Here is a 24,750-nt window from a genome sequence, read left to right as displayed (position 1 = left end):
TTGGCTGATCGGAGGTGGCGTCTGGGAGCGTAGAAGTTGACTCGGCTGTTGAGGTAGCTCGGGCCTTGGTCGTGCAGGGCTTTGTGTGCGTGGGTGAGGAGGCGGAAGGTGATTCTCTTGTTGACGGGGAGCCAGTGAAGGTCTCTCAGATGTCCGGAGATGTGGCTGGATCGTGGGATGTCGAGGATGAGTCTGGCTGAGGCGTTTTGGATCCGCTGGAGTCTCTTCTGGAGCTTGGCGGTGGTACCGGCGTAGAGGGCGTTACCGTAGTCCAGACGGCTGGTGACGAGGGCCTGGGTGACGGTCTTCCTGGTCTCTGTGGGGATCCACCAGAAGATCTTCCGTAGCATGCGTAGGATGTTGAAGCACGCCGAGGAGACGGTGTTGACTTGCCTGGTCATGGAGAGGGAGGAGTCCAGGATGAAGCCCAGGTTTCGTGCATGGTCTGTCGGTTTGGGTGCGGTGCCCAGGGCGGGAGGCCACCAGGAGTCGTCCCAGGCGGAGGGTGAGGAGCCCAGGATGAGGACCTCCGTCTTGTCCGAGTTCAGTTTCAGGCGGCTGGTCGTCATCCACTCAGCTACCTCTTTCATCCCTTCGTGTAGGTTGGCTCTGGCGGCGGTGGGTTCGTTGGTCAGGGAGAGGATCAGCTGGGTGTCGTCGGCGTAGGAGATTATGCTGAGGTGGTGTTTGCGTACGATGGCCGCGAGGGGGCTCATGTAGACGTTGAAGAGGGTGGGGCTCAGGGATGATCCTTGGGGGACGCCGCAGATGACTTCGGAGGCCTCTGACTTGTACGGTGGTAGGCGGACTCTCTGTGTTCTTCCGTCGAGGAAGGAGATGATCCATTCCAGCGCCTTGTCCTGGATTCCGATGTTGCTGAGGCGCCGTACTAGGGTGCGGTGGCAGACCGTGTCGAAAGCCGCGGAGAGGTCTAGGAGGATGAGGGCCGCTGTTTCTCCATTGTCCATCAGGGCTCGGATGTCATCGGTGGCGGCGATGAGGGCGGTCTCGGTGCTGTGTTTGGCTCGGAAGCCGGACTGTGAGGGGTCGAGGGATCCGTTCGTCTCGAGGAAGGCGGCCATCTGCTTGTTGACGGTCTTCTCGATGACTTTGGCTGGAAACGGGAGAAGCGAGATGGGGCGATAATTCTTGAGGTCGGTGGGGTCCGCTGTTGGTTTCTTGAGTAGAGCGCTGAGTTCGGCGTGTTTCCAGCTCTCAGGGAAGATGGCGGTGTCGAAGGAGGTGTTGATGATGTCTTGCAGGTGGGGTGCGATGACAGCGTCGGCCCTGTTGAAGACGTGGTGAGGGCAGGGGTCGGTCGGTGATCCGGAGTGGATGGAGTTCATCGTGCGGATGGTGTCTTCGGTGCTGATCGGGGTCCAGGCGTGGAGGGTGGTGGTGGGGGGGGGGTGGTTGGTCGGTCATGGTGTGCGTTGGTTGGTTGTTGAAACTGCTGTGTATGTCTGTGATCTTGTTGTGGAAGTATGAGGCGAGGGAGTTGCAGAGGTCTTGCGATGGGGTGATGTCGTTGTTTCCTGCGCTGGGGTTGGAAAGCTCTTTCACGATGTTGAAGAGTTCCTTGCAGTTGTGTGCGTTGTTGTCCAACCGGTCCTTGAATGCTGTTTTCTTGGCGGCGCGGATCAGCTGGTGGTGTTTCCGGGTGGCAAGTTTGTAGGAGGTCCTGTTGTCCGGTGTCGGTTCCCTTTTCCAGACTTTCTCGAGGGCTCGGCAGTTCTTCTTGGAGCTCTTGAGTTCGTCGGTGAACCATGGGGCCTTCTTGCTGCCGGGTCTGCTAGGCGGGGTCCTCAGCGGGGCGAGTTCGTCCGCGCAGTTGCTGATCCACTTCGTGAGGTTGTCGGCGGCCTGGCTGGGGTTCGCTGAGCTGGCAGGAGGGTGCTGGCTCAGGGAGGTGGCGAGCTGGTCTGCTGTGATCTTGTTCCAGCTTCTGCGGGCGGTCTGTTGCTGGTGATGGTGGGACGTCGTTCTCTTGAAGGTGAAATGGACGCAGCTGTGGTCCGTCCATTGAAGCTCTGTGGCGTGGCTGAAGTCGATGTCTGTGCTGGATGAGAAGACGGCGTCGAGTGTGTGTCCGGCGAGGTGGGTGGGGGTGGACACCAGTTGCTTGAGTCCCAGGTTGGCGAGGTTGTCGAGCAGGGTGCTGGTGTTGTGGTCGTTGTTGTTCTCCAGGTGGAAGTTGAGGTCTCCCAGGAGGATGTAGTCGGCGGAGGGGAGGGCATGCGGGCTGACGAAGTCGGCGATGTCCTCGCTGAATTGCGTGCGTGGTCCAGGGGGTCGGTAGATCAGGGTGCCTCTGAGGGTGGTGTTCGAGTTGGTGTGGATCTGGAAATGTAGGTGTTCGGCGCTGGTCAGGGTGTTGTCGGTGCTGGTCGTGAGACGGATGGTGCTCCTGTGGATGATGGCGATGCCTCCTCCCATCTGGTTGGCGTTTCGGTCCCTCCGGACGATCTTGTAGCCCTCTGGGATGGCGATGGCGATGTCGGGAGCTGAAGAGGCGTTCATCCAGGTCTCCGTGAGGAAGGCAACGTCTGGAGCTGTGGTGTCGAGGAGGTTCCAGAGTTCGATGGCATGTCTGTGGACGGAGCGGGTGTCGATCAGGATGCACTTGAGGTGGGTGCTGCTGGTGTTCGGCTTGGCAGGTGCTGGTGCGAGGCAGGTCCGGATGCAGGTGAACTTGCAGGCGTGGCAGCTGAAGGGTCCGTGGGTGCGTCTTGGAGTGGCTTGGTGGCATTCTGGGAGTCGGCCGGTGTTGAGAGCGGAGAGGGTGGCGGCAGAGTACGTCAGGCGGGTAGGCCGGGGTCTTCGAGGACGAGGTCCAGGGGTCCTGGCGCAGGGCGCGGTCCGGTCGCGGACGGGCGCAGACGGGCTTACCTTTGGCGCGCCTTCGGCGCACAATCGGCGCGCCCGCTGCGCGTTACCGCTGCGCGTTCGAACGGTCGCCATTTAAGGCGAAGTGCGCGGGTGGGCGGGGCAGCTGGGAGGCGGGAGCGGGGAGGGTTACAGAAGGCAAAAAGGGGCGGGGACAAGCGGCGGTGGCGGGAAGGGAGGGCGGGGGGCGACGAGGTAGGCGGACAACAAGGAAGGAGAGCAGGCACGGAGAATACAACCAAACAAGCACAAATAAACGTTAAAACCGGGGAAAAAGAAGGTTAAACTTAAGCAAGCACAATATACCGTCAAAACAAAGGCAAAAAAACACTCGCAGCGGCGGCAGCCGGGAAACGAGGCAGCAGCGAGTCAGAGGGCAGGCAGGGGGCACACGCAGCAGCTGGTGGCCGTGCGGTGCGGGGGTGTCCCACAAGTGGGTCACACTCACCTGCGTCGCACGGTCGCCATTTAAGGCCAAGTGCGCGGGTGAGCGGGGCAGCTGGGAGGCGGGAGCGGGGAGGGTTACAGAAGGCAAAAAGGGGCGGGGACAAGCGGCGGTGGCGGGAAGGGAGGGCGGGGGGCGACGAGGTAGGCGGACAACAAGGAAGGAGAGCAGGCACGGAGAATACAACCAAACAAGCACAAATAAACGTTAAAACCGGGGAAAAAGAAGGTTAAACTTAAGCAAGCACAATATACCGTCAAAACAAAGGCAAAAAAACACTCGCAGCGGCGGCAGCCGGGAAACGAGGCAGCAGCGAGTCAGAGGGCAGGCAGGGGGCACACGCAGCAGCTGGTGGCCGTGCGGCGCGGGGGTGTCCCACAAGTGGGTCACACTCACCTGCGTCGCACGGTCGCCATTTAAGGCCAAGTGCGCGGGTGGGCGGGGCAGCTGGGAGGCGGGAGCGGGGAGGGTTACAGAAGGCAAAAAGGGGCGGGGACAAGCGGCGGTGGCGGGAAGGGAGGGCGGGGGGCGACGAGGTAGGCGGACAACAAGGAAGGAGAGCAGGCACGGAGAATACAACCAAACAAGCACAAATAAACGTTAAAACCGGGGAAAAAGAAGGTTAAACTTAAGCAAGCACAATATACCGTCAAAACAAAGGCAAAAAAACACTCGCAGCGGCGGCAGCCGGGAAACGAGGCAGCAGCGAGTCAGAGGGCAGGCAGGGGGCACACGCAGCAGCTGGTGGCCGTGCGGCGCGGGGGTGTCCCACAAGTGGGTCACCCCCGCAGCAACTAGCAGCTATTTCAAATTTCATATATGCGTCCAAGGCGCTAAAAAGAATTGCACCACACACAAATTTCATCTGCGCCCTTTTTTTAAGTTTAAGCAGCTGTATTAAAAACCCAAAAAGATTAAGATGAGTAATACACATATCAGAAAGAAATATAAAGTCTGTAAACTGGATGACATAAAATAAAGCTGTTTAAAATTTTAAGTAATAACATAGGGAAAATAAAATGGGATGGAAAGGAAGAAAGAGAACAAGGAAAAGATAATGTTAACAATTGGAGATCGCATAGTAACATGCATCACATGATCAAATATATAAAGATTAAAACATATGCATGATAATTAGAAAAGAAAAAACAGTAAAAATAAATTTAGCAAAGTAGAACAGAGATAAAAAAAAACTGTCTGTTAACATTTGGTCAACACAATAGAGCAAAAGCAACAAAGTAAAGTAGTTCTTTATTGTTGGTTAATTAAAACCATTACAATATATACAATTCCACAATGTTTAAAATGAACTTTTAACTATATAAAAGAGAGAAAAAGTATGAATTCTAAGTGTCCAAAAGACAGTCGTGAGTTTCAGTGAAATTATTCAGGACACTAATTGTCTTTGGAAACAGGGTTCTTTAGTCAAGATGAAGGTCGGGCCTGTGACAATAGGTCTCGTTTTTCCACGAAACTGTCCAGGAATTTAACTGATCTACAAATCAGTTGAGGATCCGCAGTGCATAAGATTTGGATTATCGCTGTCCGGCAGGTACGAACTCCTTGCTCATTGAGCTTGTCCTTTAGCCAATACCGCCGACCTTGATACATAGTCGGACAGATGCAAACTATATGAATAATGTCTTGTTTACCTGCGCCACAAAGGTCACATTCCGTTGATTCTTGTGGTTTCCATTTTGGTTGATCAAATCTTGTTGGGAGGTTACCCAGCCTTAATTGAAGAAATTTACATTTGATAAAAAACGAGAAAGCAATGTCTAAATAAGCTGCTGGTATGGGCTTTATGTATGATTTGATGGTCATCCAGGCGTGGGTCCGGGCGCTGAAGGTTATTTTGTCGTTGAGAAACGAGTGTTTCTTGGCGATCCTCACGACCGCTTGTTTGAACGAAGAAACTGGCAGTTTTGTTTCCCACAATGGTCCCAGCTCGGTTGTATCTAGTGAGAGTTTTAGGTACTTTGCGTGCTCGGGTTTGTGTGGATTGCTTCCCACAATGCCCCATTCATTTTGTTCTCCTTGTTCCTCCAAACGTTGTACCAGAATTTGATAGCCTCATATTTTTTCAGTAGTACTTGAGATTGTAATCCAAATTCAAGTCTTACTTGCGCTGGTGAGGAGCTGTTCGGTAGGGAAAAGACCCGTTTATAGACTTTAGTTTGTATTTTGTCTAAGAGAGTAGCACTTTTCCCATGATGTAATACACTCCCATATGCTATTGTGGGTAACAGTTTTGATTTCATTGCGGTTAGCAAGGGGGAGACAAGAGGACCTTTTAGCTCTGCTGCCAAACTAGTGAAAGCGTGCAGTAAGGTGGACCCTTTTTTTTCCATGTCCTTAAAGTGCACTTGGAAGTTGAGACGGTTGTCTAAATGTACCCCCAGGTACTTATAGCTATTTACCACTTCCAGTTGATCATTGTTTATTCGGAAGTTTGGTGAAGTTTTGCGTCGTCGCGTTATGAGCATTACCTTTGTTTTCCTGATGTTTATGGTTAACAGGTTCTTTTTTGTATAATCGGACATGTCATGCAGTAGGCGTTGGAGGCCAATTTTTGTCTGGCTCAGCAATACCACATCGTCCGCGTACGATAAGTGCGTTACACGGAGGCTACTTAACTGGGGAGGATGTGCGTTGACCTTGTCCAGGCTTTCTGTCAGATCACCCATAAATAGATTAAATAGATGTGGGGCCAAAACACAGCCTTGCTTTAGACCGTCGGCAGTGTTGATCTTCCGGGTTAAGCAATGCCCATTGTCAATTTTTACCTGCATCCAGGTGTCAGTGTACAGGTTAATGATGGGCAAGAGAATAGAGTCCGGTAGGCCCAGTTTTTTTAGTTTTGCCCATAGCAATTGCCTGTTGACGCGGTCAAATGCCGCCTTGAAGTCCACAAAACAGATGTAGAGCTCCTGGTGGTTGTGTAGGCTTTTCTCTGCGATCAGGCATAGGGCCATAGCATTCGTCATTGTTCCCATGCCACGGCGGAACCCAGACTGATTCAGTGGTATTTTGTTGTTCTTATCTGACCATTGGGCCAGGTCTGCTAGTATCATTGACGCGTAGTATTTTGCTTCGGCGTCGATGAGGGCGATCAGACGGTAGTTATTTGGAACTTTACGATCTCCGCCTTTGTAGATTGGAGTTATGATCGCCCCCCTCCAGCTCTCTGGTATACCACCTGTGTTGTTTACTGTTCGAAAGAGCGAATTGAATTTACTAGCCCAGTACTGTGGGTCCTCCTTATAGATGGCTTGCGGAACGCCGTTTGGACCAGGGGCGCTATCTTGCCTACTTTTCTTGATTATTTTTAGTATGCTTTGCTCTTCGTCTTGCCTGGAGTTTGGTGCCAAGCTTTCACAAGCTTTTAGGCGGTCCCCTTGATGGACTTGGGCGATGTGTTCTCCCACTGATTTATCTGTTACTTTGCTAAGCAAAGTTGTCGGTGTCTTCCATTTATTTATTGAAAATGTATCCGTTATGTGTTGGGTCCATTCCGGTTCGGTTATACAGGTCATACTTATTGGTTGAGCTGTCCGGTTTACGGAGTTAACTTGTAACCAGAACGCCCTCGAGTCTGCTCTCTTTATATTATGCAGTAATTTTGACCAGAATTCATTTACAAGATTTTGCTTTTCAGTCCATATTAATTTCTTATATTGTTTCCTGGCCTTACGTACTGCTTCCCAAATGCTGGAATTTTGGGTTTGACCATGTACTCGATGCGTTAATTTTTTCAAGTGCCTCCTTAATGATCGCGCTGAGCTATTGAATCTGACGTTAAATTTGAGAGGAGTTTTGGTTTTGTTGTTTGTACTGGTCCTCGGGAGTTGTTTTAAATAGTCACTCCAAATTTCTGGGCTCAGAACGTTCTCTATAAGGAGCGCTTGTAATAAGTTCTTAGCATCATTAGCTATTTGAGGGAGGGATTTGCTCGTCCACTTAAGCCGCTTCAGGTTAATGGTAGTGGTGCTGCCTGGTAACATGGACGCTGGAGCGTGTTTAGTTATGCCCGTCCTAATCTCAAGATGTTGCATTGAATGGTCACTGTCCAAGGAGCAAATTATGTGGAAGTCTTGTACTTGACTTAACAGGGGTAATGTGACTAACATGTAGTCCAGAATGGAACTTGCGTTGTAACCTGTGTAGGTCATGGAGGGGGGGTTATCTTGGTTAGATCTTCCATTTAGTACCCTTAGGCCAAGATTTTCTAGATCCCACATGAATTGTTTGCCCTCCTTGTCCCTCTTCCTAACTTGAGGAATCACCTGCGGCATGACATTCCAAATTTCATTAGCTGTGTTGATGTTAGTTTCATCTTCTGATTCTTGTAGTAGATTAGAGTTAAAATCACCAGTGAGAATTATCTCCCAGTTGGGGTGTTCCAAACGCATATTTGAGACCACTGGTATTATACGTTGGAAGAGTGCTTTTTTGGAAGTTTTTTTTGGATTAACATATGTGTTTATTAAAATTAAAGTTCTGGTTATGGCCCTTATCGTACTTTCCAATTTTAGAATTTGCATGTCCGCCGTTGTTGCAGCCAGTTGTGATGCTTTGATGTTTAAGGCTGTTGAAATATAGATGGAGAGGCCCCCACTAGCTCGCCCGAAGCGTTGTGGGCGGGTCGCACTTACATGATAGCATAGCCGGCCTGGTATGTCAATTGGTTCGATTAGCCACGTTTCTTGTAGGGCTATTATTGCGTATGGAGCCCAGGTGGCAGATTTGCCATTTTTGTTTACAATGTGTTTTGCGCCCGCAATATTCCAAGAGAGTACCTTTATGACATGTCTTTCGGTATTAGTTGACTTGCGGGAGATTCAATTGGGGGATGACGATTGCGGCCATAGGTGCTCACACTCAGCTACTTCGGGTCCCCTAGCACCTTGAAGGACTGAGCGCGTTGGTCGATTCGTCCTTACTTGATTTACGATCTCGTGGCTCCTTTTTAGGAGCGGGGACGGATACGCTGCCTTGGCCACTTCCTTCAGAACGATTCCCCATTTCTTAAATTTAGCCGTCTCGGAGAGAATATGGGTCACTATTCTTGCGTCCCTCCATGTTGTAACCGTGCATTCTTTTTTTGCCTCGTCATTCGTTGTTATAAACTCAACCGAGAGAAGATCTGCTGAGGTGAGGTGACCAAGGCTTGGGATTGCTGATGTTAAACGAAGTATGTTCCCTCGGTTTAGGTAATCTTGTGAGCCTTGTAGCTCATATTCGGGGATAAAGAGAAGTTTCCCTATGTTAGTGGTTTCCTCCTTTATCGTTTGCGAATTGTCACAAGTTTTAACGGTTTGACATTGTTTCGTTTGCATGCGACTTCCAGTGTCTATTATGTTAACGGTGTGATAGTTTTTGAGTAAATGATGTGCACCATTCTGGGGTCGTATTTGTGGTATAGTTAATGTTTTTTCTTCTTGTTCCACGCTTGTTGTATGCCTCATTGCTGCTAAGCACTCATTTGCGTCGACCGGATTCTCAGGGTGGTCTCTTCCCCTTACTTTGTTTGTTGTTTCAGCGTTAACTACCTTTATGTCGGTGGGGAAGGTAACTTTGATGAGTTCAACATTTTTCCTATTAACATTTGTTGCCAGTTGCCTGTCAGTTTCTATGTCCGCACTGGTGGTGGTGGTTAAAATTGGGGATGCTATGCCGTTATTGGTTGATTTTTTGGTAACCTGACTGTAAAGTCTGTATTTACCAGGTTTGCCATTGTTTTGCTCTTTCTCTAATATTGGGTGCCGCTTATTTGTGCTCTGCAGACTAGGACTTTGTGTCGAGGCAAGATCAGGTTTATCTAGTTTGAATTGGTAAGTCATTAATGGCATACTTGATTGACCTTTAAGGCTGACTCCTTGATCAAAGGAGGAACTTGATCCTATAGAATTACATTGGTCAGTAATTGGAAGGTTCCCTGTATCCAAGACTTTTGGGGAGGTGGCTACTGCTGCATATGGGAGTCTGCTGGACAAGTTTTTCTGTGCTTGTTTGCTAAGAGTTTCTGTCCTGCAGTCAGGTGCATTCTTCTGATCGTTATATTTTTTGTCTTTCATTATCGTCAACTGTGGTGAATCATTTTTGGTGACAGTCCTGCTTTTTACTTTTGATTTGGCTTGGTCAAAAATAGGGAAGTTTGCTATGATCTGTTTGTTTTCAGGTTCGCATCTAGGTTGTTGATATCTGTTTTTTCTGGCCCTTTTTTTCTGACGTTTGGTAAGTCTTGTCCCATTGTCAATTTTGGTAGTTTGATCAATTGTGGGGGTTTTAGTGGTGGTGGGTTGACCTATCAAGAGAATGTTGGATTTTACATTTGAGTTACCCATTCCTTCATCTATTATTATGCCTGAGTTGGTTTGATTATCATTTCCTTCTGTCAGCTGTTGTAGAGGAGCAGCCTTGTGGGCTGCCTCTACGTTCCTAGACTTGCTTACATCGCTTGGTTGTGTCACTTGATGGTCAAAGGAGATCAAATCGCCACTTGGTTGGATATTGTTAGTAGATTGAATTGCCTGCTTACATTCCTTCAGGATATCCTTTAGTAAGCGCGGCAAGTCCTGCAGTTTGTCCAGTATTGGATAACAGGTGCACGGCTGGGTTGGCATACTTGGGCAAACTTGCTCCATGAAGCTGTTAAATGTTCCAGCCATAGTGTCAAGTTTTTTATTTATGCCAGCTATATGTTCAGCTATTGAGCCCATTAAGTATATTTGTATGTCAAGTTTATCTGATTGCATATTGAAGGTTTTTATGGACGTTTCCAATATGCACCCCAGCGCGCTGTGGAGAGTCAAAATGGCTTCTAGTTTGCTTTTTACGTCCTGTTCAACTTCTGGTTGGTTGCTGTGGTCTTTATTTTGACTAGTACAGATATCCAGCTGTGCCTGTTCGCTGAACAATGTTTCTTGTTTCATTGACTGGGTACCATATTGTTCAAGTTTTGGGTTGCTTACTATTGATGCAGTGTCTGGTGAAGATAAGCTTGATATTTCTAATATGGATGCTTTCTTTGGACCATCCTTGTCACAAGGTCTTGCATATGTAAGTATTTTGTTATCTGATGCCGGTTTCGTTCTACTAAGGGTCTTTATTTTGCTTTTGTTCATTCGACCTGTATTTAATGAAACTTCTGACTGTGAGTCATGAATCGTTATTACTTGGTCCTCCAGTGCGGCAAGAAGTAATTTGTCGCTTGTACTGGTTTGGTCCATATCACTTCTAGTTGCATTAATGGATGAACAGTTCCTGTGCCTTGCAATGTTTTCATTGTTATTTATTATTATGTGTGGTTTCCATACCAGATTTTGGTCTTTTGTTTTTACTGTACTAGATTTTAAATCTTTATTTGAGCGTGGAACCGGTCTTGGAGTTGAATGGTTATTAGGGTGAGCCTTGTCTAGGGAGTCGCTCAAATTGATTTTGCGAGGGCTATTCCTCTCGCAAGGACTATCCCTTGTGCTTACTGAACACTTACTTTCAATCATGGGTAAGTTTGTTCCACTGTTGTTGGGTATTACTTTGCTTGTGTGTCCTTCCTGAGAGGTGTCCAGGGAACTTTTTGATGCTGGCATTGTTGTTAATGAATTCTCATCGTCAAGTCCTTTTGGCGGGTTGGATGTAGTATTATTCCTATGGACTTGGGCTTGACATTGCATCATGCGTGTATTTGTGTCATGAGTTAGAACCACGCAATTGTGCTTCAATTCAACTCCGTTCGGCGTTATGCTTGAGACTGGTTTAGGAACCGTCATGTCCGTTTTCTCAGACTTTGTATTACAAGTGTCCGGCGTCATAGGTTTTTGTAGACCATTTGGGGTTGCCGGCATAGAGTAAATCACCGACATTGGGTCCTTTATGAATGCAAACTTCCCGGAAGGTTTCAGTGTTCCAAAAATTGAATAGGTAGGGAATGTTAAACTGGGAAGTGGGCCTGTTTGTTGAAGGTGAGCGGGCGATTTAGTCTTGACTTTCTTCCTAGTGGTTCTAGGTGGAATTGTTCTCAGCTTCCCAGATCTCATCTTTTTGTTTCCCAGGTGGTTTACTTTGTTAGATTTTAAATTAGTTGGTAACATCCAGATGATGGTAATGACAAACATTACACCACTAAGCTTTAAATGAAAGATTAGTTGCACATTTCCAATGAAGTGTAAGTTGTTGAAAAGCAAAAGCCAGCATACGGTCAAACAATTCCCTCTTGTGTGAACTTAAGGGAACATTAGATATGCTACTGAAAAAAATATCAAGGATGGTGAAATAAGACATTATAAATTGCCAATTAAAGTATGTTGTGGCCAAAACTTCTTCCAAAAAGTCACAGTGTGGGGGGGGGGGGGGAGTTGTGCATAAAAAAGAAGGTGCATCAGATCACCTTGAGAATGTCCACATGGACAACAAGTTTGACTCTGGGTGTATGAACAACTGGCTATAAATACAGGGGTATAGTACAGTAAATGATATAGGAAACAAAAAGACTGCGTAGGGTAGGCAAATCTACAAAGTTTTAACATCCTAGGTTGATTTTTGTTCCAGATTGATATAAGCCAGGCATATCCTAAATCTGTTTCCCAACTAAGCTCAATCTTAGTTTTAGCCCGAGAAAGATCTGGGGTGAAAAAATATTTATAGATAATGGAAGCTTTAAGATTAAGCGTAGGCAACTGAAAAAATGAGACAGCAAGGACAGATGTAGGAGCATAGGCTGGAACAGAGTACAGGACATCTAAAACAATTCCTAAAAGATTACAGAATTTATGCAAAAAAGAACGTGGACGCTTGAAATGTACTTGGAATTGAGTTAAAGAAATAAATCTTGAACCCAAATCATACCTTGTTGTCCCAAGGTTTTTCAATAGATAGGCATATTATTGAAAGTGATCAGTTGATTAGACCAATGAGGAGCAGATAAAAAAGAATCTTAACATATATTCTTACGAATTCAAGAAGGTTGTAAAAGGCATCAGCTATAGTTAAATAAAGAGGAGGATGTAAAAAAGGTTTTTTGAGGAAAAGAGAGGAACTTCCTGAAACCAAAACGGCTCAAGTATGGAGTATTCAAAATGAACCATAAAAGTGTAAAAGTGGTAGAAACTGGTGAAAGCCATTTAGAGGATTGTCGTAAACAGAAAGCCTCATGGTAAGTACAAGAATCAGGAAAATTAACGCCTCCATCAGTTTTGGATTTCTTTAGATGAGATAAAGATATTCTAGCCTTTTTTGTTATTCCAAGGAAATTTAGAAAGGAGAGAATCAATGTGCTTAACGTAAGTGAGCGTTACATAGTTCAGAGCCAGAGACAGAATACATAGAAGAACATGTATAACCATTATTTTGATGGAGTCTAACCAGCCACACCAAGATTGAAATAACGGATTCCAAGAAGAAAATCTATTCATTCTGTCATTACCCTCTTTCATATTAAGGTTAACGGAAGATTTAATAGAATTAATGAACAGTTACAGAAATATTTTATTTTATACGTATTCCAATGAAAACCAGTCAACTCATATGATTCTTAGAAACAAAATTTAGTAACAGGTAGCACTTCCATTTTGTCTGCATTTATGTTTGTAACCTGAGACTGAAGAGAACTCAGAAATCTCACAAAGTAAAGCAGGAATCATCACGTCTGGCCTGGATGAAAAATAAAGATGTCATCCGCATAAGCTTAATGTTTCAAATGATTATCTGTATATTGAAAACCTGATATTAGATCACTGCCACAAAGAAGAGTCAAAAAGGGTTCTAGGCAAGGAGAAATGAAAGGGGCAATAGGGTACAACCTTGACGTACACCTCTTTTAGTGGAAAATAGTGGGATAGATGCCCATTGACCAGTATAGATCCTATTGAGCTGTATAAAGTAGAGAAATGAGTGATATAATCTTAGGGCCAAAACCATGCCAGGTCAAAGACTTAAATAGAAAAGACCGCTCTATCCAATGATTTTTCCACATCGATAGCAACAGCAGCTAAAGGAGAGGAAAGGGAAGAGAATGTTCTAAATTTAGAACATTACAAAAGAATCTAGAGTTATCTGAAGTCAGTTGACCTTTAATAAATCTGGATTGTTCCTTCCCTATCAGTTTGAGAAGAAGTGCCTCAAGGAGTAAGGCAAGTAATTTAGAAAAAAAATTATAATCAACATTAACCAGGGAAATAGGCTGATAATTTTTACACTGCGTTGGATCACAACCATCTTTATGAATGAGACAAATAGTAAGCCTTGGAAGTACCACCAGTAGCACCACTATTTTGGAATACCTGAAAACGTTGGGACAATTGAGGGAGTGGCAAATTAGAAATGTGGAAATAACATTCTTCTGTAAAGCCATCTCGGCCTGGAGTTTTACCTTTCCATGGTGAAAGAAGAGCTTTAAGTGTCACATGGATCAAAAAATCATGGGCCTCATTTACAACAAATTAACGAAGCCCGATGCTGCAAGCCATTTGGCTGCGTCAGCCTGCTTAATTCCAATGCAAAGCGATGCTACAATGATCTGACAGATCCCTTTGGTCTCCCTTGCGCTGGTGCACAATATGCTGCTATGCACCGATGCTGGCATCCTTGCAACATGGTGCAAGGATGCCTGTGTCATGGAGATGATTGTTTATGTACCGGAAGGTGTACCTTCCTGCACAGAAACAATCTGAAATGGCATTTTTCAACTTCCATGTGTGCTGCAATAGCACACATAGAACTTGCTAAATATACATTGTTTATGTGCAGGAAGGGACAACTTGCTGCACATAAACAATCACTATAGGTGATTTCCTCATTCTGTTTGTGCTGCAGAATGCAGCACGCATAGAAAGAGGAAAATAATGTGAATAAATTAATACATTTCTTCTTGTTGCGCCTCCCTACGCCTCCCCTGGGGAGACGTATCATTCAGACGCATTTCCAGGTTTACAATTTTTCATAATTCTCTAGAAATATGTCAGGTTCCATGGTTGTTGCGTGGGAATACCCACAGCAATACCCATGGAACGCCCCTTTAACACAAAGTGCTGCGTGCAAAGGGACAGCGTGGACTTTCCTGTCCTTCTAAATATAGAGCAGCAAAATATGCAGCCAGTGCATGCCAAAAAGAGTAGCACCGGCGGCGCAAGAGGCTTGTAAATAGGCCCCCCCAGTTCTCAAAACTGAAGGGGTAGAACCATCAAGATAAGTATCAATAAAAGAAGACTCAGTATGTGAATCAGGAGTGTACAAGGATTTATAATGAGCAACAAGGTCCTCAAGTATATCTTGATCTTTAAATAAATGAGATTCATCTGAGGATTGGACAGACTCAATGTAAGAACGTTGTTTCCGAATCTTTAAATGATTGGCAAGAATTCATTACGTCCCCATAATAACGGACACTACCACAAACCAAAAGAGATGCAGCATTATCAGTAGTTATTTTATTTCAGGGCAACCAACTTCAGTAAAGCAGAGACAGAAGGTTTTGTATAGAACTGGTGTTCCAAATGTTTAATGGTAGTCAATAAAGATTTCTGTTGGTTCGTAAGGGGTTTATTTTTTAGTAACAAAGTCAATTACAAACCCATGAGCCGCTGCCTTAAACAGATCCCACAGTAGTTGTGGAGAAGTATCAGGATCAATATTAAGTACGAAAAATTCCTTAGTGAAGGCTATGAAAGAAGAGAAAAAAGAGGTGTCCAATAGAAGAGAATTATTAAAACACCATCTATTTGATTTGGTATGTGCCGGAACCAAATCCAAATCTATAACAACCAGAGCATGGGCAGAAATGCCAATAGATTCAGTAGAAGCTGATATAAGATTTTGTGTCAAAGAATGACTAAGTAAAACATAATCTAGAGGGGTAAGGGAGCCCTATGGAGGAGAATAAAAAGAAAACTCCTTAGCAGTAATGATTACATAAGCACCATGCATCAATCAGGTGATTCTGGGAGATAGTAGTTAAACTGCCTGTGTGATTTGTGAGGGATCAAATGAATCTGGGATTGACAATCTATGAAAAGGTCAATAATCCCCTCCTAAAAGGAAAAAAATCATCTTTATATTGAAGGCATTTCATGGACAAATTAATAATCTGGCAATGTAGGACCATAAACATTAACCACTGTTAAGGAAATATTATTAATCAACAATTTGATAATAAGCCAATGACCTTCAGAATCTGATTCATGAGTAATAACGGAACATTTTAACTTTTTATGACACATGATAATGACCCTGTTCTTTTTATTAAAGCTAGAAGAGACAAAAACAAAATCCACCAAACCACGCTTTAATAAAACCTTTCACATACCAGGATAAGACTCTGAATGTAGCATCCAGCAAATAAATATAAAACTACACGATCAACAATACATAGAAGATATACAAAAGGGAAGAAGGATATCAAAAAATTGTCCAAGAAAACCAAAATAGTTAAGACAAAAGAAAGAAAAAGAAGGAACAGAGAAAGGAAAGGACATAGGAAGAGAAACAGGTAAGATAATAAAATACAGTGCATGTCAAAAAATGACGACTGAAATACGTACCTTATAAGGAATGAGTAGAAAGTGGTTACACACAGATGAAGACAGCACAACCAACAAGGGACAACCACAACGGAGAACAACAAAAGACAGCCATAAAATAAACATAAACAATCACTGAAATCTGAAAAGAAAATTAAGTAAAAATATAAACAATGAAAATAAAAAAAAGGCAATCTCAAACAGTATGGCAGAACCTCTTATAATAACAACAAGCATAAGTAGCAAGCAGGAACTTTGTAATATATTAAAGCATTTCTAATAGTCATTGCAGCGAATCATCCATCGAGATCAATAAACGTAGTAGTGTTATTCTGAAACATATATATATGCACAGATGAAACAAACCATAACGAGCTCCTAGATTATGTACCACTAGGCAAAAATCGAGGAAATCCTTCCTGCGTTTAGCCGTAGCTGTGGAAACATCCTGCGTAACAAAAACTTCGCGCCAGACCATAACATTTGCTTTTTGCTTTTAGCACCATTAGCCTCTCCCTCTCCACTATTACCTTATGAACTGCTGCATCAGATGCTAGGAACGCATCATCCCAGCAGCATGCTTCTCAACCAGCAGGAACCAGAGCTTAGTGCAAGGCTCACTGTGCACCAGCAGGAGGTGCACCACAGTGCACTATGAGAGAAGAGCTAATAGCAGTATAGAAGCAGTACCAGGAGTGCCAGCAAACTACTGAGACCGCCGGACGGATTTTTGTATCACCACAGAACCCAGGCTGTGCAGCCTCTGAATCACTGGTTAGCACCCGGTTCAGGCTGCTAGAATGAGCGCCACTAAGTTGAGTAATAATGGCATGTTATTTACACTGCTAGGAATACAGTGGAAATTAGGATCAATCATTTTATTACTGTTGTTTTTGGTGCTGGTCTTGATGACCTATTACGTTATTGATATTATTATTATTATTAATATTATCATTATTATTATTGTTCTTGTTATTATTATTATTATTATCATTATTATTATTAATAATTATTATTATTAATATATAGGTGTTGTTTTTCCTATTAAAATTAATGTTACTTTAATTAGTACTATGAGTTGCAATAATAGTGGAAGTTGTTACCCTCATTTTTGTCTTACTAATTACTAATATTTTCTTCTGACTTCCAGATTCTCGAGATTCTTTTCCCATTTGTGGAAGGGATCTTTGCCCTGTGGATTTTGCAGTTCTTCCATACACTGGATTCCTCATCTGAGGTATGGGGACGGTGTGCCTTGTCTTGTCAGTGCTCTAGAGAATGTCTAGTTCTGTGGTGTTTGTCACAATTACTATATGTTAACAAACAGTGGGCCATATGTATGAAGGTAGCAATTAGCGATTCTGCGATAGCGATTTTTAAGAAATAGCTATTTCAGACTCGCTAATTGCTATGTATCAAGAAAATCGCAATTTTTTAGCGATTTCTTGATATTCCTTAATTGCGAATTCGCAAATTGCGAATTCGCAATTAAGGAATACTTTCCCATTCATTTCAGGAAGCCCATAGGAATGAATGGCAAATTTACGATTCGCAATTTGCAAATCGCAAATTGAGAATATTTTCAAGGGTGGAGGGGTGTCCAAAGGACACCCTGTTGCACCCCTGAAATATGCATGGGTGCACATGTGGCAAACATATATGCCCTTAGGGCATGTATGTGCGTCACATGGCACTTTGAAAAATGCAAAATTATGCATTTTTCAGGGAATTCGCAACTTACCACCAACTAGAAGTTGGTGGTAATTTGCGATTCCTTAAGGCCAATTTGCGAACTTTTTTGGCTTCTTACATTGCATTTAAGGAATCGCAAAATTTGCGATTCCTTAAATGCAATCGCAAAATAAGGAATCGCAAATTTTGCGATTCCTTAATTTGCAAGCAGATTTCCTTGATACTTACCGTTAGGCCAAATTGCAATCGCAAACGCCGGAATTCTGCGAATGTTGGTGTTTGCGAAGTCAATTTAGCTTGATACATATGGCCCAGTATAATCTAATTACTGTTTGTCAAAGATAACAGTGATTCTCTTTATATATGTATTTATTTATGTAACTTGTTTATATGGGCTGCAGGCACTTCACATAAATTAAATAGTTGATGCAGTACAGTGTAATTCGAATGTGAACACATATTAGCACTGATTCTGTTTATCTTTTCAAGAGATAAATAGGGGGAAGGCCTTCCAGCGAGGGAGTTTCATAGATATGAGCCGAAAGAGCAAGGAAATTACAACTGAGCGACACAGTTCTTTCAAGGATAAGTGGCCAGGAGTGGTTCACAAACAGTAAAGAAGTCCACCTCAGCCGAGATTTACCAGTGCTTTGCACCGTCTCAAAGTGATGTTGGGTTACGCAAAGCAATGTATTAGTAATTACTTTCCACTGCAAAAATGCACTTTTCCCAGTGCAAAACGCACTTTGCTCTGCTTTGCACTACTTTGTGCCACTTTCTATCAACAGGATGTTAGTGGTGTCGTAGTGTAGTTCCTATTTCCCTTATAGGCTCTGCGCATTGGAATAATATGCACTCTAGTATGCCTCTATCAAGTATATTAAACTTAATTAATTTGTGTGCCATCTAACTCGGAGGTCACTAGAAACTTCTCAAATAAACAAGAAGGGAGTAGTTTCTGGCAACTGCACAAACATGACAACTTTGTTTCCCTTAGAATCGGAACAGTCTCAGAATCATTAAAACAAAAGATAACAGTTTCACTAAGTCAATCGTGCATGCTTAGTTTCTTCAGAGTTACACAGAAATAGATAGACAGACGTTTCAATAAAAGGATTTATTGAACAGTCTTATTTCTCCTGCAAGAGATATGAGCTGTTACAATTGCAAGACAGTATGCAAAATATAATACGTACAACGTGAGCAGTAAGAAGAAGTAATACTGCAATAGCATGGTCTTTTTAGCTATGACATATATTCATATAAACATACATAAATAATAAAGGCTAACATATGGATACTCGTCTGATGCTTCTAAATAGTTCTACCCCAGTGTACCTAACTTAAGTGTAGTACGAGGTAAGAAGTAAGTGCTATTTTCTATAGTATGGTAAATACTAAGTTTGTATGCCAAGAGTCCCTCTAGGTTCTAGTCAGCTTCATACCTTAGAATGAGAGAGGTTGGAATCTCTTTCCGGATCTCAAACTCTAACACCTCGCGAAGAGAGTCAGAACACTGGAAGCTGGATTCTCTGCGAGCAGGAAGGACAGTGTCTGGTCAGTGCATCAGGCTGGGATAAGACTTCTCCTGGAGTTGTAGTTTCATCCGAACTTGCAGAGCCGAGCCAAGCAGAATCAAGCCGTGCTGCGGGTTGCCTTGGTAAGGGAAGGTATATTTATACCTGGTAGGTGGCTAGGAATGTTAGCATCGACTTAAAGTCGGGCAGAGGAAGATGTCATGAATGAACTCATAAGGAATAGTAGTTAATGCATAATAAATGAGTTCTTGGAAAAATCAATAATCCAAGCAGGGAAAATCCCAAAGGCTTAAGGGTCTGGTTTCTAAGAACTCTTTGAGATCTTGGATGGACGGATGTAGCTGACCATGCCTGTATTTGGATAGCATGGCTAGTGCCTAAGTAAGGACTGGGATTCTATGCCTAAATAAGGACAATGTGAGTTGTGCCTATATAAGGACATGACTCGGGAAACCTATGTACGGGTATCTAAATCGAAACACAATAGTTTGATAAGCACAAACACCCACAGGCCTATCTACTAAGATCGCCAGAACAAACTCTGCTTCAAAAAGTGACACCTCTTTGTAGCAGACATTAACAGGGGGAAATGTGTTTGTTTCTCAAAATGTCTGACTTGCATCACATTAGGTCACTTTCAGGAGAAATGGCTCTTCAATGTGTTTTTCACCTTGTTTAACGCAGCGTAACAGATGTTGGTGCTGTGATGCATTCGTAAAAGATTAGTAATTCTGAACCGTAACTTTTGCTCCATCCAAAGCACATTAATAAGACAAGTATAGAGATACACAAGGAAGGACACAGCTAACAGAAAGTCTTGATTCTCAAAATCAAACTGGAGAAATGTTTATGGACGCGGGAAGGCCAGCATTCTTGCAGGTCGATTGCCAAGCCTCAGCCTGGAAGCTGTCCAGTCTTGTACAGGACAATTACTCGAAAGAGCAGAGTGGGAGGAAGGGATTTTAAGGGTCTCAAACCATCCTGTTCATAGAGAATTGTTGTGAATCTGAATCCCTCTAATATTGGCTGAATGTAAGCTTGGGCTTTAGTTTGAAAACGATTTTAGTGTTGCTTACATAAGTATGGAATTAAAATTTATGACAAAATGGCTAAGAAGATTAATAAATGGTTGCCACCAAGTGTTAAATAATAGGGATAATAGAAGAGACCCCATGGATCCTCTCAAGCCAGAAAGCAAAAGATGTAAAGGAGTGTATCTTCACGTTTCTCTTTTCATTTTGTACAAATGAAGTAAACCCTTCATAGCTACGCCAAATATCTTATCCACCTCACCCACCCCATCAGGAGAATCAGGTGACTTGGTATGTAGCTTAATGCCAACAATTTAAGCAGCACAATAGGATATCCTCCCAAATAATGTCATAGATAGAGGTTGGAGCCCTCACATTGCAAGCTATGTTTATCTAAGAGGTTTCAAACCCTCAGGCTGCCAAAGAAAAGGCTATCCTAAATGTATTACATCTCATTGGAGGCTAACCTGAGATAATCAGGAATTTCTTGCTTGTCAAAAGCTTTCTTGGTTAGGCCACATTCCCATAGTTTTCAGCACGGCAGCTAACTGAGTTGAATTAGTGAACTAATATAAGGGTTCCATCAGAAAATGTATTTGTATTTATTGACGTTTGAACATTTTCTACTAGAAATACAGTACAAAGCAACAATGACGGTGCATGTGGACAAAAGCAGACTTTGGTCAAAAACATTTAAGATGATGACTGTAGGAAAGTAGGATCTACTTTCATGATTGTTCCAACTGTATGCTTGTGTTCTACTGTTTTTCTGACTAGTCTGACTGGGATCATGCTAATCAGGACCCCAGTCACTGTGCTTCTTCCCTAAATTGGTTATCGTGAGTACCTTGGTACATTCCTATTTGGCTACTGGGGCACCCTGGTAAGTCCCTAGTATATGGTACTACAGTATGAAGGGCATGGGTTCCCCAAGGATCCCCTATGGGCTGCAGCAAGTATTATGCCACCAATGAGGTACCCTTCAAACTTTAACTACAGGCCTGCCATTCTAGTCTGTGGAAGTTGGTGCATGCACCTCTCCTGAAAGATATGTTCCCTACATCTTACCTCACTGCACTTGAAACCTAAAAGTCACCCCTCCAGCAAGCCTTTCAGTCGCAAAGGCAGAGTGCTTGGTTCTGAGTGTGAGGGTGGCCCTGCATGAGCAAACCACTCCTACAATCCACAGAGTCCATTCTCTAGACTTTGTAAGTGAATTAGCCATTAAAATAGAGAGGCCACCCGTCATTACGCAATGACCATCTCTAAACTGGCTGGAACAAACCTGGGCATGTATGGTATCAAATATGTTGGAATCATACCCCAACACTGTATCTGGGGTTGGAGGTATGATTCCTTCCGGGAAGCCCTCCATGTTCCTGTGGCCAATCTTACAGAGCCTGGCAGTATCCTAGGGCTGCTGCTGACCACAGACATGATTCTGCTCTCCTGCTGCTGGGCAAAGCTCGAGCAGGGGAAGATAGAACAATAGGTTTCCTGTCACAGGGAGGTGTGACCTCCCAAACAGGATTTAGTGTATTTGGCCTGGGTGGGGACGCTAAGTGACTGTAATAAATACCTATTTTTATAAGTTCACTGGGTGGTTCTCTTTCACTTAGCCTATGCGAAGGATTGGATCTTGGCAAACCAAGCTGCATTACACTCCTCCTAGACTAAGCCTGAAGGCTGCTCTCCACAGCTACCACTGTAAGAGCCATGAAGATTGTCTAAACCCTAAAATCACCATAAGGGTCATCTGGAATAGTGCAGGGTGCCCACTTACATAAGCGTGCAACATATGCCAAACCAGCTTCTCACAATGACATGCCATGATTAGAAATGGAAGACGACTTAATAATGACACTATATACAAGCTGAGAAATGCAATTAAGGCGGTAACTGTTTACAAAAGGGAGGTGGTAGGAGACATTAACAATGATATAATAAACAAAAAGTATAATACAACTGGTATATTTGTACAAAAGTGTGCTAAGGAGACGATGTATTTTTTGTCAAAGTATGAATGGTGGATATTACCTACAGCTCTGGGGTAAGCACATTCCAATGGAATAAAGCTAGTAAAAGGAAGGAATAGAAGCAAGAGGAAGACCACAGTGATTTGGGCACACCCAGGAGGATATTTCTTATTAGCAAAGCACACGCTCAAGAACCAGATCTACCAAAAGAAAATTTAAAAGAAGAAAGGAAAGCAACTGGACTTGAAAGCCTACAGGAGGAATTTGTACAAAATTCTGTTTTCGCTAATAGCCTGCAAGGTTGATGGAATTACAGAAAGGTGGATGTGTGTCTGTACAGATTTCAAACAGTTAGTGTGGTAAGAGGGATTACTGTGTCTGTTTTGCAGTATGGGTACTGTGGAGTTTTTTTCAATATACCAGTGTACTCAAACTGCTGATGACGGAGTTGGAGAGAAGAGAGGGGAAAACATTCTGATCTCTAGATCAGGCTGTCTTGCTCCAATGTAAATATCAATACTGAGACTATGAGACTGGAGATAAGGTTCAAGATTTTGGGGCATATTATCAAGACAGGCGATAACATTACTGCCACTAAAACGGCGATAATGGGCTTGATAATGTGCTCTATGGAATTAAAATTGAAGCCCATGTTAGATGTCCTTCACATTTAACATGGGCTTCAATTGGAATTCCATAGAGCATATTATCAAGCCCATTATCGCCGTTTAGCGGCAGTTTTCTGCCATTAAAACGGCGATAATTGTATCGCCTGTCTTGATAATATGCCCCTTAGAGTTTTGGGAGTTCAACATACGTGACCATCTGCTCCTCAAATATGAAAGGTGAGTGGTAAGCACCAATAAATTAATTTGAATTCTGTGAAGTCCATGGTAACATTGTTCAAAACTACACAGTTGACACAAGAAGCACAATATAGAACGGACTGTGGCTGAGCCACATGTGGGATTTAAAAATGGCAAAATGGCTGACAAACTATAGTGTAACACTGCAAATAAAGTTTCATTGGTAGCATTGCAAGCCGGCCTACTTCGCGCATTCAAGCCAATGTCTGACATTCATAAACTGAACTGTAAAGCATGCCTGAAGCCATGAAGCCCATCAAGCACATTTTCAAAATAGTCAAGTGAAATAATGAAGTTGTTTAAACTTGCACGTTTCAGTAGGAACGGGGACATCATAGTGTTGTTCCTACCTAGGCGTTTGATACTTTTTGACAAAGCTTGGATACATTAAAGAACACAATTTTTGTATACTGGTTTAGTTATAACTAGAAAATCCATTCTTGCAACACTCTAGAAATAGTGTCATTTGTTTAACTAGACTGACCTCAATCACATGGCAAAGCAAATGCACAGTAGAAAAGTGCCTGTGGAGCTGGCTTTCTCAAAGGTACACTGGCAACTTCGCCATGCGACAAAGAAAGATGATCAGTTTGTTTGGGTATTCCTTTGGTGGGAAGAAGGCACAACCTAATCAGAATAGGCAGAATAGCCAGACCAAGCATTTCGTGAGGAGTTTTGGTAAAATACATTCATGATTGTTCACTCTTAGTGCCGGGGCTAAAGCAATGTTTAGAAGATGGGCCGGCAAGGGATTTGTTTATGAAACAATTTTATAACGTGGGTGAGAGGAACTGAACTAAATCAAGTATCCACACTTTATCGAATTAGTGACTAAAATGATTTTGAGAACGTCAATAATGTTACCACACTAACATATTGAAACAATAAAAAAGTACAAGAACCAGGTGTTATTGTATCAAAAAGATTATTATTATCTTTATAGCATAAAAATGCATAGGGTACAAAACAATGCAAATGCGATATAAAAAGGAATGTGTTGTAAATATTCCTATGCTATATCACAAAAAGGTCTAAGCTGCTTACTAATGAGAACACAATGATTCCAAAACAATAATTGAAAATCAAAAGTGGTTATAACATAACAAGCAGGATTAGACGCAGCGGTCGACGTTTCGGTCTTTTGTGGATAACTTCATAAGACCATCATCAGGACTTGAGTTTTAAAGCATGTGAAGATAGTTGACCCTGAAACAAACTGTGACACAATAATTTTATATTACTACCTGGTTACATATTTCAAGAGAACAAAGACTTTTCATCTATACATGTGACATTTTAGATATTACATGAGAATGTTCAGATCGGTGTGGCGACTGGACATACTATTGATTGTGGTTTCAAAAATAAGATAAGCTTACTTAAAAATTCCGAGACGAATAGTTCCCAGAAGTGGGTAGGGGTGGAAATGCAGCGTGAAAGTAAATCAACTGGATCCAGCGACAAAACAGCTGAAATAGTAGGAGTGGAATATTTACAATTTTGTCAAAGTGCTAAGTTTAGACATAAACAATAGATAGCATCAACCCTTACATTTGGGTTTTGAGATGGTCGCTTCTCAATGAGGTAATGATGTTGATCGAATTTGATCTCTCAATTCAAGTCAGGGATTTATCCTGAGTGGAAAAGACAACAGTAACATACTCATTATCTTGTGGCCAAGATTATAGTAATTTTAGCCAAAATGGACCAATTAGAGTTAGGGTTACCTTTAAGTCCAAAGTTTGGAGTGTCCAGAGGGTAAATTGAGGACAACGCCTTATGTTGATTATTAAATAATCCG

At 43.2% G+C, this 24,750-nt stretch overlaps 1 protein-coding gene across 1 annotated transcript in view; it reads left to right on the top strand.

The window, feature by feature from the left end:
- The window catches only part of LOC147701189 (uncharacterized), a 170,759-nt gene that overhangs the window by 79,975 nt on the left and 66,034 nt on the right, over positions 1 to 24,750 (top strand). The window contains exon 7 of the mRNA XM_086929315.1: positions 16,997 to 17,083. Within this exon, the coding sequence (XP_086785441.1) occupies positions 16,997 to 17,083 (87 nt within the window). The remainder of the gene's footprint in view (positions 1 to 16,996; positions 17,084 to 24,750) is intronic.

Source organism: Lissotriton vulgaris, chromosome 7 (assembly GCF_964263255.1).
Source record: "Lissotriton vulgaris chromosome 7, aLisVul1.2, whole genome shotgun sequence".
Classification (NCBI taxonomy): Eukaryota; Metazoa; Chordata; class Amphibia; order Caudata; family Salamandridae; genus Lissotriton; species Lissotriton vulgaris.
The sequence above is the reverse complement of the archived record's forward strand: the minus strand, read 5'-3'. Positions and strand labels throughout refer to the sequence as shown.